Source organism: Sebastes fasciatus, chromosome 1, assembly GCF_043250625.1.
Source record: "Sebastes fasciatus isolate fSebFas1 chromosome 1, fSebFas1.pri, whole genome shotgun sequence".
Lineage (NCBI taxonomy): Eukaryota > Metazoa > Chordata > Actinopteri > Perciformes > Sebastidae > Sebastes > Sebastes fasciatus.
This window is the reverse complement of record NC_133795.1, coordinates 38,038,519-38,061,702: the sequence shown is the minus strand read 5'-3', so window position 1 is coordinate 38,061,702 and position 23,184 is coordinate 38,038,519. Positions and strand designations below refer to the sequence as shown.

General features: G+C 40.3%; 1 protein-coding gene across 1 annotated transcript in view; it reads right to left on the bottom strand.

Moving 5' to 3' along the window:
• Positions 1–23,184, bottom strand: part of raly (RALY heterogeneous nuclear ribonucleoprotein) — a 167,037-nt gene that overhangs the window by 5,406 nt on the left and 138,447 nt on the right. The window contains 2 exon segments of the mRNA XM_074647825.1: positions 15,395–15,442; positions 19,753–19,925. Of these exon segments, the coding sequence (XP_074503926.1) occupies positions 15,398–15,442; positions 19,753–19,925 (218 nt within the window). The 3' untranslated portion in view covers positions 15,395–15,397.

Here is a 23,184-nt window from a genome sequence, read left to right as displayed (position 1 = left end):
TGCATGCACCAAATTTCATGGCGATCCATCCGGTCGTTCTAGTTGTGGAGACATTTCACTCTGAAGCACAAATGTAAACCTCATGTTGGCACTGGAGGAAAATTCATTAGGATGCATCGCCGGGGATACTCGTACGCCTGCACCAAATTTCAAGGCAAATAGTTGTTGAGATATTTCAGCCTGGACCAATGTGGTGGAATGACCAATCAACACTATGATTGTACGGCAAAACAATAAAACACAATGAAGTGAAAGATTAGGAATTATTGTGTACGCGCAATAAAACAAAGTGCTCATTGGCTCAATGAATTAAAAGCATCATCAAACACATGCTTGGACACAAATCCTTTAATTCTTTTGCTATTTTTTTTGCCAAAACTGTAAAAACAGAACTACAATTACACACGAGCACATGGCCGGTTTATGAAATGGGCCAGTTGACCCTCGATAAGCCTGGAGCTTTGGGGGGCTGATGACCGTCTTTGGTCATCAGCCCCCCAAAGCTCCAGGCTTATCGAGGGTCAACTGGTTGGAACTAATTTAATTGAAACAGTGTGTCTGCAAATATGCATCGCTAAAGCACAACGTCAACTTACATGGTAAAGGCCTCGAGATGAGTCTCGCTTTATCACTTGATGTAGGGGCCCTTTAAAAGTCGAGTTTTAAGACCTTGCTTGCTTGTTGCACATTCCGAAAATAATGTTTTTAATTGAATTACCCAAGGCAGTGTTCCAGCAAAGAACAGACTGTATCCTCAGTAATCAGCGTCGAGAGGAACAGGACGTTAATGGTCCCAGCATCTCATTTGTGTCATCACAACCAGCTGGAGAAAATAGTGGGAGGACATTTTGGACCTGTAATAAAACCTGTTGTGCGTTTTACCTGTCGGCTCTCAGGTCTCCACTCGCAAATCTATTCCAGCTTGTGTAGTCGTTGTGCTCACATCTCATTAAAGCCCCCCCTCGGGTGTATTTTGCCATTTCTGATATAAGTTGATTAGCCACACTGTTTGCCAATTTTTTTTTCGACAAATAACTTCATTTTGTGTTAGCTGTAGTTAACAAGCCCAACTTGTTCCATCAGCTAACAGGGTTTTCATTTTATTTTTTATTTTATTGTGTTTATTTTCACAATGGTATGTGTGTGTGCGGTGAATGGGTGAAATCAACGTAGTGAATTACACAAAATCCCACCGTCAGAATTAACACAACACACTGACTGTCTCTCTCACTCGCTCTGTTCTTCACTGTCTCCTCCTGCTGGAGATAAATTAACACAAAGCAGCCGATACCGGAGGTTTGTCGGCCTCTAACAGGTCCGAACGACGGGGAGTACAACTTCCAGCTCAACAGAAAACCAGAGAAAAGTCCCGTTAGAGAAATAAATGGATTACAGAGCAGCCCGGTGCGGTGTCTGCGCTGGAGGTGAGGAGAGAGCGGTCGGTGCTGGTGGACGGTGAACCTCCAAAACGTCCTGAAACATGTCTATCCGTCCTCTGGTGCGGTGTGGCCGGCGTGCGGCGGTGCGGCTATAAATTCATCTAAACTGGGTTGAAAAACGATGCAATCTTATTGCCATGGTAATGAATTATGTCTGACTATTGACCACATCCCCACATCACTGTCTAGTATCACGTAGCCAGACGTGCAGTATCTCCACAGCGCTGTGTCAGCGCTAAGGAAAGGTCTGGCTCCACATTATATAGTTCTGTCATGGGGGAAAAACGCTCTGGCTTCTTTGTATTTCTTTAAACCAGTCACAGTCATCTTGGGCGGCGCTGACCACAGGCTGCAGCGACGGTGCTGAATAGATAGCGGAAGAGGAGAATACTGCGTTAATCTAACTACAGAAAACACGTCACAAACGTCAATAAAAAAACGTGAAGAACGTCACTAACGTAACTTACAAAACAAAACAGCGATCAACAACGGTCCCGAACACGAGTCTCCTGGTTAAAAGTTCGGTGTTTGTTGGACGCATCCACCTTCCCACCTGCTCAACATAAGTGTTCTATCTCTCTTTTCATACTATTTCACTAACTCTTACCATAGTATATATACGGGGATGTGTTTACATTGCAGTCAGTACTGGATACATGGTGTAAAAATGACACATGGAAATCTAGAAAGGCGTACTTATTGCACACTAAACGCCTTGTGCATTATTGTGGCATTTATACGACTTTTTGTGCAAAGGGGCTGGTATTTACCGTCTGTCCGTTTTAGTGCATTTTGACAGAATTGCAACAGAATTGCATTGCTAGGCAACAGTTTTGGTCGATGTTTACTTCCTGTTAGCTGATGTCGTTCACATACACTGCAACCGTCAATAAACTGGGACATATTTAGTATGTTTACGTTTAAAACTGTGAAATGCTCTATTGCCGCCTTCAAATAAAACTCGTGAGCTCGTGTTTACAACACGGGAAGTTGTGTTAACAATATGCTTGGCGTTCAAGTTGTTAAGTCGTGAAAACGCCGCTGCTAAGCAACGGCAATATTAACGTCACTGTCGGCGTCTAGAAGCCACAGAGGCTAACAATTTAGCACACTAGAAAGCGGGTAACATAATGCAGGACATGCAAAGGCATGATGACAGAGGAAGAAGATGGGGCTGTTGGGAATATCAACATTTTCCTCAGACAACAAATTAGGAAGAAAAACAATAAACGAGTGAAATGATTAACTTATTATGCACCAAAAAATTAACCTCCAAGGCCTCCGCCATTTCTGACAACGTCAACAAACACGTCACAAGTCGTGAACTCTGAGCTTTCAGAAACTTTCCACTTGGTCATGAATAGGACATGAGGGGAGCGTTCATATGGACTCTTCTGGTGAACACGGTAAACACCACCACATCTGAAGGCACTAATAAACTGGGATGAAACTATATGTTATAGATCTGCAACATCACAAATATTCAGAAATCCTGACATCTTGGCTCAAATGCACAGTTTGTGAATACGGACTGTGTGTATTTCTCTGTGGATTGAGCGTTTTGATACCTTCACAGTATTTATACAGCACTTAAAGCTGCTTTATAATATAAAAGTCACTTTTTACAAGATGGGACCTTTAACTCAGGTACATGAGATTGATATCAATGAGTTCAAGAAACAAAGAGAAAGAGAGAGCGGGGGAAAAGAGACGTTCTGGAGGTTCCTGAAAGGCTTGAAAAAGCGTAGCCGAAACATTTTCAGATATTTCAGTTTTACGATTTACTGATTTACTGTTGTTCCCTTGGACATGATGAACGGTGGAAACATCAGAGGTGTGTAAATCAAGCCGGCTGCGATTCAAATATTTGAATCACTTTCTGATAGATTTACTCACTTCCACTTATTTCTCCACAGGAGATTGTTTTAATAGCGAAATGGAAATAATCCAATGTTCATGCTCGCAATAAATTTTTGGATCCGCAGCTTCAAATCAAACCGCAGCACTCTTTAAAGTGTCAGTTGGACCATGGCCTCGATCTACCAGACCTGCAGTAGTTGTGCTGTCATTCATTGACAGATGGAGATGAAGATGTAAGTCATTATAATTAGTTTTAAACCAACCAGAGCAGTCAAACACAGGCCCAACTGTGCTAGCTGGTGGTCTCGCTCACCACAAAGCTGAGGGAAAGTGTTTCTGGGGATCGTAGCGTCGGGGTGATGTAGCGGTCTAATACAGTACCTCAACAAGCCTGTTTTCAATCTGGCTGGTTAACAATAACACTGGCGTTGTTTTATTAACATCAACGATGAAGAAACAGTATATTTATTCTATTAATAAGTAATATCTGTGACCAGTGGTGGAAGGTAAAAGACTACTTAGGTACAATTTTGAGGCACTTATACTTCAGTATGTCCAATTGATGCTATTTTCTACTTCGACTCCTTCACTATATCTCAGAGGGAAATATTGTACTTTTTACTGCACTACGTTTATTTAACAGCTTTGATTTTAACATACAGGACTTAAATACTTATTAAATATGATAACATTGTTAAAGGCCTCACAGCCCCTCACATGTGTTTTCAGTTAGGTTGCTGATTAGACGACTCAGTTCGGAGTTGTGTAAGCTACTGTATGCTGGGATTTATGTGAGGTCGACATGGACTGACAAAGTTGTAAATTGCCTCACCACAAAACTTATTAATCTTGTTGCACACGATAATAACTACTGTGCATAAATAAAAAAATCTTCCGGGACGTTGAAGACTCCAGAATGTAACACTCTAATGGGCCGTACACATACCGCGTCTAAAATCGAGTGGAAAACGCCAACTGTGCTGCTTTTTTTTCTTTCCAAGGTACTTGGGAGGTTGCGTTCCCGTTGCGCCTGCCTTTACTAAGCAACCAAAACCTGCTTGCTACAATGATGATAATGATGATGATGATGAAGTTGCGGTAATTTAGCAGGAAGCCTCACTGACTAAACTACTACAATCAAAGCAAAGATAAATGCATTTCCAGCACCGTAAATCCCTCACAGTGTTGATTATTCTGAGTCAGTCTGGCTGACCTTTCTACCGGATGTTGTGACGTTCTTGGACAGAAAGGGTGAAGGCAATAAAGTAGTCTGTGGGACAGATCATCATTACATTGCAAACAGCTCTACTGATGGGCATGGTATTAGTAAAAAAAAAAAATTATTCTCAAAGACTGGAAGACACCAACTCCGCCGCGCTTCAGAAACTGGTTGCATGAACTGGTCTCAGTTATCCACAGGGAGAAATTGGGAACTAATAATTTAAAACGTCAACAAAGATGGGAATGATCTTGGGGCCCCTTTCTGGACTCAGTTTGACAACATTTGTATTCATATATTGATTGTTTTGTTTTGTTTTTCCTTTTCTCTCTTCTGTTTTTGAATACTCCCGTTATGGACGGCTTGCATTTAACAATCCCATGTGGATGATACTGTCTGTAATTGTATGTACGCTTTCCCTGAAAGAGGCCATTCTGCATCGTGAGTACTTTAAGTTAAGTCAGTTTTGCTGGTAATACTTATGTATGTATTACTGATGCACGTTGGATGTAATGAATGAAATACAGCAGAGGAAAATGAAAGTCAGAGCATCTGTCGCCACAGTAAATCATCTGTTGAGTGTTTCATGGTTATTTATTTGTGCTTTAGAACGTAACCGCAGAGGAACAATCAAATAATAACTTATTTTTCTCTCATTCCCACCACCGCCGCACAACGTCTCCCTCTTCTAACGTTACCGCTCGCCCCCGCCATCTCTCTCCTTTTTTTTTTGTTTTTGTCTTTTTTTAAATGAATCGGAAGCCGACAGCAGAGCCTAACTTTACTTTCAATGTTATCAAACAGAGAAGAGAGAAATGCCATCCCCTCGTCCTGAAATGGTCCTAAATCGATACAAGAGTACTGCCTTGTTTTATGAATGAAGCGGTACAGTTGAAGCAGCGGCGTTGTGTGTGTGTGTTTGACCAATCAGCGACGGTCGTCCCTGCAAACTCCACCCTAAAAGTTCTGGTACTTTCAGATAGTATACTACTCCCCGATCAGGACCTTTTTTGGGGGTAAAAAGGTCCTGGAACTTAATTTAGACCCTGGTCCCTGCGGACGAGACGCCATGAGTTACTCAAAAGGTTCCTAGTTCTGGGAGAAAGTTCCTGCGGTGGAAATGGGGCTCATGTTAAACAAGCGCACAATACCTTCGATTAAAAAGGACGTTGCCAAGTGAGTTAACCCGTAAAACAACAAGACTTTTTGGATAAATCAACACATTTTTGATACAAAGTTCTCTGATAAAGCAACTTTGCCCAGCACCAAACTCAGACAAAGTTAGAGAATGTCTGGTGAAAAACATTTAGCAGCTGACGAGTCAGCAGGTATTTCTCTCAGGAGGCGGTGGAGAACAAAGCAGAGCAAAAAGTAGAGTTAATATTGGACTTTATATTTATCAGGGGGACTCAAACATGACTCCTAATGAATGATCATGTTACTCTGTGTCTGCTAGATGTGTACCATTTCCTCACATATTTGCCATATCCACTTTATTAGGTGATAATGTGTCTGTTTTTCTCTGTTCCGCTGCGCCCAAGTGGCAACAAAAATGAATGAGTGCACCTTTAAAGAAGGATCACTTGTCTGTGCACACGAATCTGGGCTGTGTTAAAGATTAATGTTCGGGTCTGTCGTGCAACAGACACCTGAACGCAGCTTAGCGAACTGATTCAGTTAAAGAGTTTCTGTTGTTACATTAACAGCTGCTTGTTTTCAGGCTTATATGCGTTAACAGTATGACGGGCTTAACGCTTGAAATATGACGTGTACATGTGAGCAGGCTGAGGGGAACCCTGCACAAATACAGGCTTTGATATGCGAGTGTGGAGAAAGTGAACAAGCTGGACAATACGAAGATTATAGACTGCGTGGAAAAAGCACTGGAAGTCATCAGCGACGTTTCCACAATGAGGATTATCATTGTTTGTGATGCTGCTGTCTCCTCTGCTGAAGAACAAAGCACTTCTCCTCTAGCTGTGGTGCACTATACTGTCAAACAGTGCAGAAACACAATCCTTCTGGGACGCCTCACATGTACAACTGTGTGCAGAAGTTCACAACCTGCTTGAAGCAGGTGGTACAAGGGGAGCAGTTTCTCTCATGCGATGTATTCAAGGACCGTTTCTGCTGCTTTTCATGCACTTTAAATCAATTTCACCCTTCACATAAAACTTCAGCTGGAGCTCATTCTTTGGCTGAATTTAATACTTTTTCCAAGTTGTTCTTCGCCTGAGGAGTTTACTGCCAGTGTGAAGGGTTGAATTCCACTCATGCTAAAAATGTGTGGAACTGATGTCTGACAAAAGTATCCCTATAAAGACTAATGTTATTTAACTGTAACATAGACATATGCTTTACATGACCACAATGCCCTGTTTCCTTCCCTTTGTTTAACCTACACGAAGCTCCAATTTCTCTCACTTCATCAGCGAGATTCCAACTGCATATTACTGTAGTACAACTTTAACCTGGCTGGAAGTGCACCCCTTATTCTGAGAGTCATAACTCAGTCAAATAGGAATGCACAGACGACGTACACGTACTGCTGCATGCAGCACAACTTACTCTTTACAGTGATAGTGTATCCTTAGAAATCATGTAAAAAAGAAAAACACTTGTAACTTCATAACTTGTCTAATAATGATTATATTTTAAATATTAATTAAGTGTCAACGTAATCCATGGTGCAAACAGGAATATTCTCACTCCCAACTCGTCAATCTCTTGGTCAATGCCAAAAACGCACGGGACCAGGGACGTACTGTATGTACCCTCATTATATGCATAGTGTCCTTTCAAAATAAACTTACGTTTTCACAGGAAGTTAGGTTTAGGCAGCACAACCACTTAGGTAAGATTAAGAAACAATCGTGATTGACGTTAACTTCACTGACTAGCGACTCACGGGACTGACGATACCGACAAGTCATGTGACTGATGTGACAAATATGTCAACTTTTAGTTTCACACGGGACATGAACAGCGATCTCCTGGTTGAAATCTTGTGTTTGTTCAGCTGATTAGACGATAGTCATGCCATTAAATAAGCGTTATCAATCGCTATAAGCCCCATAGATGTGGGTCAATATGGGACTACTACACACACTAGTAGGTTGTATCATCTATTCACATGTAGATCACCAAACGAAGGTATAAATGAACAAGACAGCGACCTCTAGTGACCGTAGTAATTATGACAGGAGCAAAAACGGAAGTCAGGTCTGTAGTATATTTCTGTAGGTAGTTATTTCAACCCAAAACACAATGTTTTCCCCCAAATATAACTGTTTTTTTTGACTAAATCTAAAGAAGTTGTAGTGTTGTTGCTTGCACCTAAAGAAGTTTTAGTTTTGTTGCCTAAAGCTAAAGAAGTTGTAGTTTTGTTGTCTAAACCTAAAGAAGCCTTTTTGTTTGTGTTCAAAACGAGACGTTTGATTTAGTTTTACATGTTAGAACGTGTTGCTTTTAAGTTTCACTTTCACTTTTACAACATAGTAGGTTTAGAAGGCTCCTAATGTCCCACATCTATGGTGCTTATAGTGACTGATAACGCCTCTTTAATGGCCTGATAACAGTCAAATAGGGTGGTTTGTTTGACCCCTCCAACTCCCCTCCCATCCGCCCTGAACGGAGTCTCACGCTGTTAATACTACGTCACTTGTTCCAACCATCAAATAACGCCGTGGGTGGGTTTACATTGGAGTTAATTGAAAGCCTGGTTTATCACAAACTGTTGCTAAAGGGCCTCTGTGCGATGTTTTTTTGATGCCGAGGTATAACATAATATATAAAACATTAACCATACTATGTAAAACACTTTGGACTAACACAGGTGAGTAGCGCTCCTGCACAAGCATGAGCCTGTTTATGCAGAAGTGTTTTAAATAGACAGGTTTTAGTGAAGATGCATGTGTTAGTGAGCACACGACTGGATAAATGAGACATGGATTATTCTGCACGAGTTGTGTGAGAGTTTGTAAAACGGATGTTTTCAAACTCCGTTTTACTATTATTTATATGCGGCTTTCATTTATTTCAGTTCCATCAAGACTTTTCTCTGTTTTTGATTCCCAGTTCACCGCGGAGGCATGCGAGAAAGACAATGTTTTCTTCAAGAATTCAAGGTGACACATGGGTGACTAATTGATATACAAATGGTCGTTTTGTGGGTGAAGTAATATGGCACGCCACGCCAAAACAAAAAAAAATAATTGTGAAAACTATGGACCACAGAACAAAACAAACAAATCTACATGAGCTGTGTGGCTGAAAGTGAGGAGGCTGCTGCTTCCACAGCTGTAAGTTCTGTCCTCCTAAACTGGCAGTGACGTGACCTGACCTCCTCCCTACGCTGCGTTCGCCGCTCTTTATACTTCCCGGTTCACAGTTACGTGGATTCATAGGAACTGATTTCGTGCTGACCATCATGAAAAAATGTGAAATTTGTGTCTATGTACACGAATCAATACATTAAATTTAGTGAGTATTTCACGAACTGTTGCATGACTGAGCTGGATTAAGCTAAACAAAGAGGCTTAGGAACTGAAAAAAAAACATCAACTTGGCCTCTGCGTTGCTGCACGTTGTATCTCTTTCATAAATGTGGATTTGAGTCCAGCTCATTATCTTTATCACAACACTCATAATTAAAACAAATAAGCTGTTTTCCCTGCTGTGAAATTCGTCTTTTCTTCTCCGAGGCTATTCTTTGCAGCCCTGCTGCTTTTATTGAACAGGACGTCATAGCTTTCATTGGCATATATACTTCAAGACTTAAGAACTGCGCTCCAAATTCTGATGACCTTTATAACCTCTTACATGTGAGGCACGAGGCCAAGTTTGTTGTCGAAAAGGAATTGTTTTATTAAGTGTTTTTCTGGGCATTAAAAGTGCTAGAAGTGCATTAGAAGTGATTAAATCTCCCAAGAACCCCATGCAGTTTCCAAGTTATGAATCAGAAGCAGCGCCGTTACCAACAGCTCGACTAACATCGTCATTGACATCCCATTGACATTGTAATAAAGCGAATTACTTGAAATGAAGCCTTGGAACAAAACATGTTGTTCACTCCATTACAGTGTTTCCCATAAGCCCCGTAAAAGATCTCACACAGCAGAGATTGCAGCTAACAAGTTGGAAAAATGGCATTATAAGAGAGTGTTGATGGATATCATGGATATGAAAGAAACTAAGGTCCTGTTCAGACCTGGTATTAACATGCGTCCTCAGTGATCCGATCATAAGTGGACAGCTTTAAGTACAGGTGTGAACACACTCAAGAAGCATTGAGATCGGATCTTTCAGACCACATTCAGGTGGTCTGGGCCACATCTGACCACATTCTTTTAGCAGTGTGTACGCGAATGCGTCCTGGCCACATTATGGACCGCCTACTCATCTGATGTCCCGCTGGGATCCGCGGGATCACCGCGCCCCTCAGGTAAATAAACAGGCAGACACGGCAACTTGTCAGCATGGAAACAGCCTCTGTGCTTTACTGTATCCTGTCGGTACAACTGTATTTTATTAAAATATATATTGTTTATCGGTTATAAACAGAATATCTACAGAATATAAGACTGGGCACACCAAGTGCGTTATTATCGTACTGTCGGAGATGTGTCGGTGTTTTTGTTCCGCTACTTTGCGCGGAGCTGACACCCAACCGCCCGCCTGTTCTCTGCCCTCCCCGGCTCTCTGGAGCTATGTGCCCCTCTGTTCCTCTGTCCCCGGGGACCGCCGGTACAATAACCTTTTATTTTGATGTTAATACAATGTACCAGAATTCACGAATATGTAGGATATTACTAATGACATTCATGTAGTATTACGTCACAACGGCTGCTGTATTAGCCATGTGTTTACTATGTGTTTATTTGCATATTGGGCGGGGAAGTGAGATCAGATCACAAGTGATCACTGAAGACGCATGTTGAGACGCATTCTAATGCCAGGTGTGGACAGACGTACTTAAAGCTGTCCACTTGTGATCCGATCACTGAGGACGCATGTTCATACCAGGGCTGAACAGGGCCTAAGGTATCGTGTTGGAAGTGCCGGCTTCACTGCAATCATAAATTGTCATTGGAACTGAAGTTTTTTGTATGCTAACAAATTAATTTTTGTTTACCTTTGTTTTAAAGTACTGGAAGCTAATTTGTGAACGTAGACCTCAGCAGCAGACTTGAAGTTTTAATAAGGCAAACTAAAGCAATACTGAATGAGAGATCACATTAAGTTATAGAAGCTAGTGGAACAGAGGCTAGACTCTGTTTGGACCTAAACATCAGTTTTAAGAAGTAGAATATCCCAATATTTGTTTCTGTATATTGTATATAAGACACTCCCTTATGGACAATATACAAAAACAGAAAGGTACAAATATAAACAAAGTAAATATTGAGACATCCTACTTCTTATAGAGGTGATATAAACCTTCCTTGACCCAGCCCATTTGCACGAAAAGGCCACGATAATGCGCAAGGCGTTTAGCGTGCAATAAGTACGCCTTTCTTAATTTCTGTGTGTCATTTGTACGCCGTGTATCCTTTCCAACAAACACTGGACTTTTAACCAGGAGACCAGCGTTCGAGACCGTTGTCAACCGTAGTTGTTTCTGTATGTAATTTACTTATTTTATGCCCAACCGTGACGTTCTCCCTTACCCTAACTAAGTGGTTTTCTTGCCTAAATGTAACTGCGGACGTTTGCGTGTACAAATGACACACGAAAAAAGGCAAAAACATCTATTCATGACACGCAGAATGTCCGTGTAATGTCGTGGTATTTGTATGCCTTCCTGTGAGATTGGGTTACTTGACCAGTAGGGGTGGGCGATAACGCAAAATGTGGTTTTGATCCGATACCAAGTAATACCAAATCATCAATATCGATACAGATACGATACTTTTTTTAAAAATTCAAAGCTGTTTATGTACTTTCATGTTGCTTTCCACTGTCAATTACTTATCACATGCATGTTAAAAAACACTTTTTAAAGGCAGAAAACTAAAATATGTTTTTTTTATTATTTTAAATTGAATGTGCAAACATTATTTGTTGAGAATAATTCATGTTTTACAACCTTTTTAGTGCAAATAACTACAAAAAAGCACAAACTACCCTCAACCATCACTCACAGCTGTGAGAAAGCTCCAAACATGCTCCTCTTTCTTCAGCCGTCATGTGTCTGTCGGAGGAACTAGTCTCTGGGTGCGTGCACGTGTGCACAATGCGTTTGTTGTTTGAATGCACACAACATCACAACAGCAGTGAGAAGCAAACGGTTCAACAGATCTACAACAGACAGTTCTACTCTTTGATAAAATACAGAAGGGTGTAAAAGAGTACCGATCCTATTGACGCCAGAATTGATCTTCAAAACCAGACGTAGAGATCGGTAGTATCGATATTTTCGGATCGTTCCGCCCACCCCTACTGACCAGCGGTCAAAAAGCTTTTGAGGAACACGTGTATAAATATCAGATGATCTGGTTTCATCTTTAGAGATTGCATCTGAAAAGCAGGAATGTCACTTCAATCTGCTGCTCTTTCACAAACCTGAGGTACACACTCCCTCATTCTTCCCTTCCTTCTCCCAGTTTCCCTTTTTGTGGCTGAAAAATGGACCCAACCAGATCCTCACTGAGCAGACTGTCTGCTTTTAATTCAACGTCTTTCTAGGAAAAAGAGGCCTACAGCACTTTATGAAATGAGCGCACACTCCCTCGCAGTGTTGGGAGGGTGTGGAATATACAGTGTATAATCTTCAGGATTCATGTTTCTGCCATGAGAGGATTTCTAGGTAAAATTAAGAATTGGACAAAGTAGTAACGGCCAGTTTATATGAGGACAGAACTACCAGCTGTGGAAGCAGCAACCTCCTCACTTTCAGCCACACAGCTCATGTAGATTTGTTTGTTTTGTTCTGTGGTCCATAGTTTTCACAATTCATTTTTGTTGTTTTGGCGTGGCGTGCCATATTACTTCACCCACAAAATGACCATTTGTATATCGATTAGTCACCCATGTGTCACTTTGAATTCTTGAAGAAAACATTGTCTTTCTCGCATGCCTCCGCGGTGAACTGGGAATCAAAAACAGAGAAAAGTCTTGATGAAACTGAAATAAATGAAAGCCGCGTATAAACAACAGCAAAACTATATTATATGAAAACATCCGTTTTACAAACTCTCACACAACTGGTGCAGAATAATCCATGTCTCATTTATCCAGTCGTGTGCTCACTAACACATGCATCTTCACTAAAACCTGACTATTTAAAACACTTCTGCATAAACAGGCTCATGCTTGTGCAGGAGCGCTACTCACCTGTGTTAGTCCAAAGTGTTTTAAATAGTAAAGTTAATGTTTTATATTTTGTCTGCATTTATATCTTTGAGTATTTATTTCACAATGTCTTATTTATTAATTTATTTAATATTCACTTTGGGTCTCCATAATAACAAGTTCAAAAGTTCAGTTTTTTTTATCTATATTTGTTATAACAAGTGATTCTGCAATCCGTTCTCAGTCCCAACTCATCAAATACCACCGTTTGGTCGGCGCCCCTCGGCATCAGAAACCGACGCACATAGGCCCTTTAGCAACAGTATGTGACGTACCGGCCTTTCAACTAACTCCAATGTAAACCCACCCGCAGCGTTATTCGACGGTCAGAGTGTGACGTAGTATTAATAGCCTGAGAGTCCATTCAGGGCGTGAGGGAGGGAGGGAGCGCAGGTGGACGGGTCAAACAAACACAACACTTTCAACCAGGAGACCGCTGTTCGTGTCTCATGTGAAACCAGAAGTCAACATTAATTTATTTGTCACGTAACTTCCATTAAGTTACAGCACTTCTGGAGTTATTTTAACCATCTTTTCCTAAACCTAACTAAGTAGTTTGTTGCCTAAGCCTAACCAAGTCGATGTATTCGTAAACATATATAAGTAGTTTTATTTTGAAAAGACTGGAGCGGAAAAATGGACACGTGCGTTTACGTGACATTCGTAGGAAAACGCACATAAAATATGCTGCTGAAAGTCGTGCTGAGCGTCATGAAAAAAAAGGAAATTCTTGTCTATTTACACAAATCAAATAGAATCAATTCTGTGACTATTTCGCGAACTGCCGTGAGACTGTGTTGGATAATCAGATCCTTTGATAACATCTTGGTTCGTGAACAGTGCGGGCCTCCATATCTTTCTTTATATTTGTACATATAGAATAGAATATGTGTATTATTATTATTATTATTATTATTATTATTATTATTAATAAACAATTTAACACTAAACAGCGATAATGTTCCTTTTTAATCAATTAAATCTATTTTAAGTCATGCAAATGAGAACACCAAAACTCGAATCATAAGAGCGATCTAACAAGCTTGTTCCTCATCCTGACACACAACGATTGAATGGGAGTAATATTAAAACATGACATGATGATAAACTCATACAATGTCAGCTGCAGGAACTGACGGAGTGGATCTGTATTTCTTCTGTAACATCGAGATGATCTGAGCTCAATCGAAATGAGACCTTTTAACTTCCAGTCAAGTTTTCGAAGCTAAATTCGCTATATGACGCTGTGCGTATGGTTTATATGTATGTTTTGACAGCAGCCTTTACAAATTGCAAATTTCCTTCAAGCAGTTCCACATGGTTCAGGATGGTTTAAGATTCATTCTGACTCTCATACTTGGACCAAGATTTAATTGAAGATGTTTTTAATCAGTGAAACTTTTCAGGCTCGCAATACAGTGGAAAACAAAAGCGACTAACGTGATAAAAGATGGCAAACTGCACTGGCTTCTTCGACATGTGCCAACATGTGTGACATGTTAAGATCGCATCTACACGTTCTGTAAACGGTTGTTTGTCAAGGATTGGTACCAAAATTAGGTGCACGTGGCCTAAAGATTTGAGAAACAGACTATTGTAAGGGTTCGATTTTAGGAACCAGCAGATTAAATATGGAGTTGGGAAAATGAAAGAGCAGCTCAGTACCACCACTGAAGTGCCCTCGAGCAAGACCTTCAACCCTCAAGTGCTCCAGTGGAGTCGGTCAAGGTGTTCCTTAAAAAGAAAGCCTGTCTCTTCAGCAATACATGTAACTGTTAAATATAGATTTTTAAATAATCATCTCAGTTTGATCTGCTGCTAGAATATTGAATATAACTGGTACAAAGTGATTCTTTGATATTTCTCAATCCGGGTTCAAATTATAAGAAATCAAGGTTAATTTATATCCGATTCGCCCCTTCAAAGCATGACAGAGAGTTTCCACACACGATGAGGCAGCCTCGGATCATTTCAAACCTGTTTGATATAAATGTGGACCCAACGTCACTGCTGTGCCCCCCCCCACAAGAACCTTGTTATGTCTGCTCCAGAGAGACTCTAACACAATGCAAGAGGCAGAGGATTTTACTAGGACTTCAAATGGACTGTGGTACTTCAGCTTTCTTTATCGGCCAGTAAACTTTAGTCTAAACTAAATTCACTTTACTGGTCTGACACGTTTCTGAGAAGAGCACATTTTAAATGGCAGCTGCTAAACGTGCATGTTTTATTGGACAGCTGAGATGGAAAAAAATATAACTGAAATGAGTCTTTAGGTAAATACAGTAACTGTAAAGACAAAGAGGAGAGTCGGGGAGAACTCACCTTGTCTTTGAATATAACAGGTAAGAGAGAGAGAGGGAGAGAGAGAGAGAGAGAGAGAGAGAGAGAGAGAGAGAGAGAGAGAGAGAGAGAGAGAGAGAGAGAGAGAGAGAGAGAGAGAGAGAGAGAGAGAGAGAGAGAGAGAGAGGCACACTGGTCTTGTAGTTTTGAGTGTAACCCAATTTCATAAAGAAACACTCACCTCTCAGGGGCGAATGCAGTCCATCTCTAATGATAGGCGACTGTTCTCCTGAACACAACAACAGAACACAGTCAGAACACAAATATGTACTGTAAGTATCCAAATATTCAGTCAAATTGGCCTCATGATTATGTAAGATGCTAGCTCACATAACAGGAGAATCATTTCATACAGATTTAGCAAAAGACCCCCCTCCAAAAAAAATCAAATCAAGTTTATCTGTAGGCAACTATGTGTAATTAGAAGAGCAGAGCGCATCAAAACACTTCACATACCACAAGCATCAAATACGTTGGAGGATTAAGTGTTATATTGGGAAGGTATTATGAGCATTTAAGCACTACAATTTAAAAAGCATTATATTACGTAAAGCATTGGAATCCATCAAGTTACTTTTTGACCTGATATGAACTCCCAACCTGCATTCATTCCCAACACACAGACGCTTACGCTTGGGCCAGACTGCCCGAGTGAGCAGCGCGAGACAGCTGCCTCCCTAAACCGCTGCGTGTCCCACGCGTATGGCGTCCACACCGGCAGCGTTTCCGCTGCTGCTGCCAGCCCTTTCTTTCTTTCTACATAGAGTTTCTAGAAAATGTTAAAAGTGTTTGATCCCAACTCACAGCATGGCTTTTTTTCTATGGTGTCCCTCAAGGTCTTGGTGTCTTCATGTGGTATTTTGGAGGGATTATTGATCATTTTTATCAATTCTCCAGTGGTAACAAATGGTTAAATTTAGCACTAAATCTGTGTAACAAATAGCATCAACCCAAAAATTGCTGCAATAACTTTTGAGACATAATAGAGCATGGGGATGACCATCACATACTTCTATCATAATGTTCTAAACCTTATACTTTTTTACAGTTTATTATAATTAATTAATTAACTAATTAATTATTTTATTTCAGATTTATGCTTGACACACAGTGCTGAGCTGCATATCAAATTAATCTTCAGGTTCCCAGCTTTCAGATGATGTACATCACTTCTATGTGACATCTACTGTTAATCTGCTATCTCCCCCTAAAGACCTCCTGTAGCCCCCTAAAAAAGACTAAAACGGCTCTATTGTGGGTCTCAGAATGTTAAATAAACTAAGTCGGGAGATAAAGGACAGTGTTTGTGTTCTTCCCTGTGCAGGTTTTAAAGGAAATACGATGACGCTGGCAAATTAGGTGAGGTCAGCGGCAGCAGCAAGGAGAGGGAGGGCCGCTCTATTTAGATTAGATTAGATTACAGTAGTTGGATAGCAGCGGCCTCGGGTGTACCGGTCGGTTGGATCGGAGGTGGAATGTGCACATTTCTAGATGAATTGATCATCTGGTGTTTAAAGGTGCAGTGTGTGGTATCTGGTGACATCTAGTGGTGATGTTTTAGATTGCAACCACCTGAAACTTCTCCAAAAACCAAATGATGTTCAATTAACCGTCACAAAAGACAACGAAAAGCATCAGATTCTGACAGTTGACACTGTCATGTACTCCTGTGCCCCCCACCGCAGAGACTGCATTTTCTAATCTACAGACTGACTTTAACACCCTGCAACATGATCTGTAAGATCTGAAATTGCTTTAAAACTCAACCAAAACTAAAACTAGGATTTTCTCTCATGGACGAACAAAAGTTCCAAACATTTCTATTAACACTCTCGATGGTGTCTCTATTCAGTCTGTTGACAATTACAAATACTTGGGAATTTGGATGGACAAAAGTCTAAATTTTAAATGCCATATTGACCATCTAGCAAAGAAATTCTAAGTCACACTGGGTTTTCTGTACAGGCTAAAGTCCTGTTTTTCCATGGCATCAAGAAAACGCTTAGTTGCTGACCTTTTCTTGACTCCGATTGATTTTGGTGATGCTATTTACAGGTTTGCTTCACCGTCCACCTTGTCTAAACTTGACCCCCTGTATACTCAGTATGTCACTAACTCTGGCTTCAGGACCCATCATTGTCCCTTATACAGCATGGTAGGATGATCATCCCTCACTCTGCGGAGGTTACAACACTGGTACATTTTAGTCTATAAGATCATCTCTGGCAAACTTCTGACTTACTTAAGCCAGAAGTTTGTAATTCTCCCATACAGTCATAATCGAAGGTCACATAAATGGCTTCAGTTTTAAAGTTCCTTCTATCAGTACAGAAGCTGGCAAAACAATCTTGTTCCACTACAGTCCTTAGTCCTGGAATGATCTGCAGGCCAAGCTTAAACTTAAGACCCTTATCTCTTTAAATGATTTTAAATATAGAATAAAGGAAGTGGTCACTGCAGTTGTTTCAGTTGAATAGCAAACACATGACCAACATGCTGCACTGTTAATGCACTGTATGATGATGTAATGTATTTTGTCGTACCTATTGTGTATTATGTGATTCAGTGTTGTCTTTTTGATGCTGCTATTTGACCCTGTCTGACTAGTAAAAAAGGTTTTAATCTCAATGTGACTTCCTACTTAAATAAAGGTGATGATGAATTGAGAGGCTGGAACTCAGTGATGTTGAAAAATGACTCGTCGAGTCGATGATTCATCTTCTGTCGAGCGACTACTTAACTGACTTATCATTTCAGGCTATGAGTTTTTTCATCAGTGCAGGAGCATTGATTGATCTTTCTTCAGGGACGTTGCTGGAATGGCGGCGTGCAGCGTTTCCTCGCCGTAGCGTGTTGCCACTGTGGCAGATTGTGTGCACGCGGTGAGTCACTCCAACTGTTCTGCGTGAGCGAGTGCGTATACGTTGGACTGGGCCGACTGGGCCGGTTCCCACAGATCACAAGCCAGTGAGCCTCCTGATGTTTTTCAGAGAAAACAGCTGGAGGATTTAATATCTTTTTTTATATTTACTGGTGTTCATATGTTGTTGATTCTACTATTCCCCTGGCGCTGATAATGAGAATAGTTTCACTGTCAGAATGCTTATGAGTGAAACTTTGTCTATAAAATGCTGCATTTCAGTCAAATATCTGTGAATTGTATTTATTATTGGCCTTATGGAAAATGTCATTAAGCAGGAATTAAGAGTGGCGGGGGGGTTCTTAATCTGGGTTCGTTGTGCTTTTATTGCAGTGTGCTACTTTATTTGATTGTTTGATGGTTGTTTTGTGAATATGGACAGAGCAAATGAGTTCAGCAAGAAAAACACACGACGGGGATAATAATGCAGCATGACCTCACAACACACCTCATTAATTGATGCCTATACATTCTGTCCAATGTTCAATGAATGCTTAAGTCTTAAAATAGTAAATAATAATAAACATAAATACATAAACATGCTATCTTGGGGAAGTCAAATGCTTCGTCTGTCCGTGGTTCTGCTTGTGGGTACAAAATGTTGACTACAATGAATTAGTTTAACCCTGATCAGTTACTTACATTATCTATTAATGTGTTGATCTGTTTGATTATATTTTGATCAATCAATATCAGAAATTAGTGAAAAATGACCCTCACAATTTCTCAAAGCTACAACATCTTTGCTGGAACACTCTTGTTTTGTCCGACTAACAGTCTGAAACCGATTTATCATATTTAGAAGGAAAACAAGTAATACGTCTTGAGATTTGAGACATTGAAACAAAGAGAACGTTTGGAGTTTTTTGCTTAATTAACAACTTAAATGATTTTATTGATCATCAGATCAAGTTTAATTCATCTCTTTATTGTCCTTTTAAGAGGAGATTTAGAGGAACAGTGTGTAGCTATGGATGGAGGACGGAACATGCCAAAATTGAAAATAAATCAATAAATAAATGACTCAATAAATACATAAATTAAATCATTAAATTAACAAAAATAATATTAAAAATAAATGTAACCATTAATTAATACATAAAATGTGACATAAATTGATATTTCTGTTTTAATTTACTACTTAGTTTATTTTTGTATTAATACCCTTATTGATTTACTCTTTTGTTTAATGTTCCCTTTTATTTATTTATTTGTATTTGTTTTTGATATATTTATAAATGTATTTATTCATTTTTGCATATCATTTGTATTTAACTAATTAAATTTGTATTTATTGTTATTATAATTATTATAACATCTATTTATTTAGTTTTTTTTATTTATTTTCATTTTTTAAAAGTGTATTTATTTATATATTTATGCATTTCTTTTTTCATTTCTGTGTGATTTACCCTTATTTATTTCTCCAAACTTATTTATTTCTGTATTCTTTTCTTTATACATTTTACATTTTTACATCTTTTCTTCATGCATTTCTGCCTCATTATGCAAATGAGGGGGCTGTCACTCAACATGTCCCTGTGTTCCCACACACACACACACACACACACACATACACACACACACACACACACACACACACGCACAGGTGTAAATACCAGCATGTGGTCGTGCGTGTCGTCCTGCGTGTGCTCTCCCTCCTCCTCCTCCTCGTCTTCCTCTCCAGCTTCGCTGTTCAGTCTGTGCTCCTCCTCGTCCTCCAGCTCTGAGCTCGACTCCTCCCCTTCCTGCCACGCCTCCTCGCTCTGACACTCCTCTGCCTTCCTCCGCTCTGCACCAACACACACAGACAAACACAAATGTTAAGATAAACGTGGAAAGTACAAGGTGATCTGGACGCGTCACGACGTCGGCCATGAAAACAGCTGGTTGAATTCTCCCAGTTCTGATGAAAAGGAGCTTCATTGTTTCCTCTCCGATCTCTGTTAGCAAAGAAAACATATCCTGTATGATTGAAACTGATTTGAGTTATTGATTTAGAGTTGACTGATTTAAAAAAGAAATTGTCTTGTGAAACAAAATTAAAAGAAAGATGGAAAAACCAAATGACACACAATGCTCACATGCTCTAAGTGATCCTGAGCACTCCCTTTAAATGCTCCGATTGGCTGTTGGCATGTGGCTTTGGTTGGTTACCAGACATTTTAAGGACAGATTGACTGAATCCTCTTTGAGCTTTCTCAAAACCTTAGATGGAAGCTGGAAACACCTTTATAATTAATGATTGGGGTTAAAGGGTAACTTTGGTATTTTTCAACCTGGACCCTATTCTCCCATGTTTTTGTTTCTAACTGACTAATAGCAACAACAATTTCTGAAAGTGGTCCTGTATTGAGGGAGAACGCTGTAGACGGTATGCTGCTCACTGGCTGTAATGTAATCCTATTGGGGCAAGCTGGCACCGTCATTTACATCCACTAAAAGTGCTTGTTTTTGCCCTGACAGGCTCTGATTGTTATTAGAAGTGTTTGACAACATTATGGAAAGAGTCTCGCTCAAGGAGAAGTCTCGTTCTGAAATCTGGCGAGGTGACGTGTTGCCGGAAGACAACGGTGAAATAGTGGAATACATCCATGGTGGAAACGCGAGTGTTTTGTTGTGATGGAGTACAGAAAGTAGTGTTATCTAAAAGATGTTCAATGTCATGGCTGAATATTTAGATGATTTCCACAATGTGGATGAGCTCTTTCAATTTGTATTTATTTGAGCCAGAGTATACGGATATTCAGATTTCACAGACTTGGACACAACAAAGAGACTGGATCAAGAGAAAGGAAAGAAAAAAAGTTTTTATTTCTCTGAGCCTGTCAGCGGCAAAAACAAACACTTTTAGTGGGTGTAACATTACACTGACGCTGCTCACAGCTCATTTAGCGTCTGCTGTCTTCAGCACTCTCCCTCAATACTGGACCACTTTCAGCAATTGTTATTTCCATTTGTCACTTGGGAAAATAGCCTCCAGGTTGAAAAAATACCAAAGTTATCAAATAATATCTATGATCAAGTCATCTCGTTAACATACTTGCAGACAGCAGAAGCTGCATGTGGTCGTCGAGTAATTAGTTTCTGGTTTGGGTGCAACACGCAGAGGAAAGGCATTTGTAAACAGGAAAGTCCTCATCCATGTGTAAAACACCCTTTTCCTTACTCACTCAGATTACTGTGGGATGGTTTACCAACACTACTGCTGTGTAACAGACCAGATTCAGAGATCAGAGAGGGATCAGCAGAGCAGCTACAGGCTACACTACACTGAAAGACCACACAAAGACTGAAGAACTGTGAATGGCTGGAATACGTAGGCAGCATAGTCAGCGGAATGAGAGTAACTGGACCGGAGGTGATCTTTAAATCCACCCCGTACCTGACGGGACTTTCCAGGTGGGCTTTAATGGTCACTCGAGGACAGGAGCAACGCTTCTGGAGAGGTGGGACCTGTAAATCCCTGCACGCTCGACGGACCCCTCCAGCATCAGTTTTGGAGGTGCAGGGCTTCCTCTGGTGGCCGTAGTAATTATGACGCGAGTAAAGGAGGAAGTCAGGTGATGAGGTTTAAAGAGCAAAAAAGTTTGCGGATCAAACAAACACAAAGACTCAGGAAGCCGCTGGTCGTGTCACAAGTGAAACCACAACTCAACGTTGACTCATTTTAAGTCACATAACATGATTTACGCACATAATGTAACATACTTAACTTATGTCATGTACATTACATAGTTAACTTACCTACTTAACTTAAATTACATAACAAGCATACTTATTTTAGCCCAAACCATGATCTTTTGTTAAACCTAACCAAGTAATGACGTAATCAGGGTCTGAAATTAACTTTTTTTACATCGTGCCACTGTGGCAGACAAGTTTTTTTTTTTTGTCTGCCACTCAGAAATTTTATCTGGCACTTTTGAAATCGCTGTGCCAAATGAAGGAAAGACATTTATGATCCGATGTCATTCAATGTTTGATATATTAAACATAAAAAACATTACATACACGGTAAATGACAGTGTTCGAATTACGTCATCTATAGTGCTTATTTGCATAAAAGCACACACTTCAAACGATTGTGATTATTTAAATATTTGCTTTGATTAAAACAAATCTTGGTAAGTTGTTATGAAGTTGAACAGGTCATAATTCTCTCTCTATTATCTATTCTTTATTGATTTGAAAACATTTCCTACAAACATCTGGATTTATTCAAATTTCTCGCAAAAAAAATACATTTTACGAGATTACATTTGAACACATCATGATGACGTTGTAATTTACCTTCGTCCAGTGATCACTGTGCTGAGCAGACTTTGAACGCCTCATAATAATAACTCAATGGAACCTCCGTTAACGTTAGTAGCTCCGCTATTTATCCAGTCAGGACTGCGCTGCCCACCCGCTGCTAACAGGTAACATTACCAACTCTCATCCTGATGATTTTAGCACAGATTTGTTGTTCACATTGTCGCATTATCAGGGAAAAAATAGGGTGCGCCCCCTCAGGTTTAGTAGCGCCATGCTTTTGAGCGTTTTTTTTCTCTCCGCCTTGGTTCCGGTCCAAAGGCATGAGATGCCAAGAAAGCGGACAACTACGGTTCTCTATTCCCATCTCTAGCATTTTCCCTGCCTGCCAAAGTGGCAGGTGTCTTGATGAGTTCTGCCGCCACTGCCAACAATTTACCCGCATTTGGCGGGTGGCGGGGGCTAATTTCAGAGCCTGGATTTATTGTTCTTAACTTATATTACGTACGTATAACGTTAACCACGCATTGCACTACCCTGTACATTGAAAAATTACGCTAAAGGGGTACCACGTGCATTGAAAAGTGACATCAACGGGTCCTGACTCCTGACCAAGCGTCTGTATGTGACGAGTTTGGCAATCGTTTGGCAAAATTTCAGATGTGGCGCTGTGATTCAGAGGCCTGGAATTATGTCTCTGAAGCTGCATCCAAGGCTCCTGGTGCAGATATAAACTCAGTGTTGAACACTGTCCAGCTCCGCATGCTTTCAGAGAAAAGCTGGTTCTGCTTTCT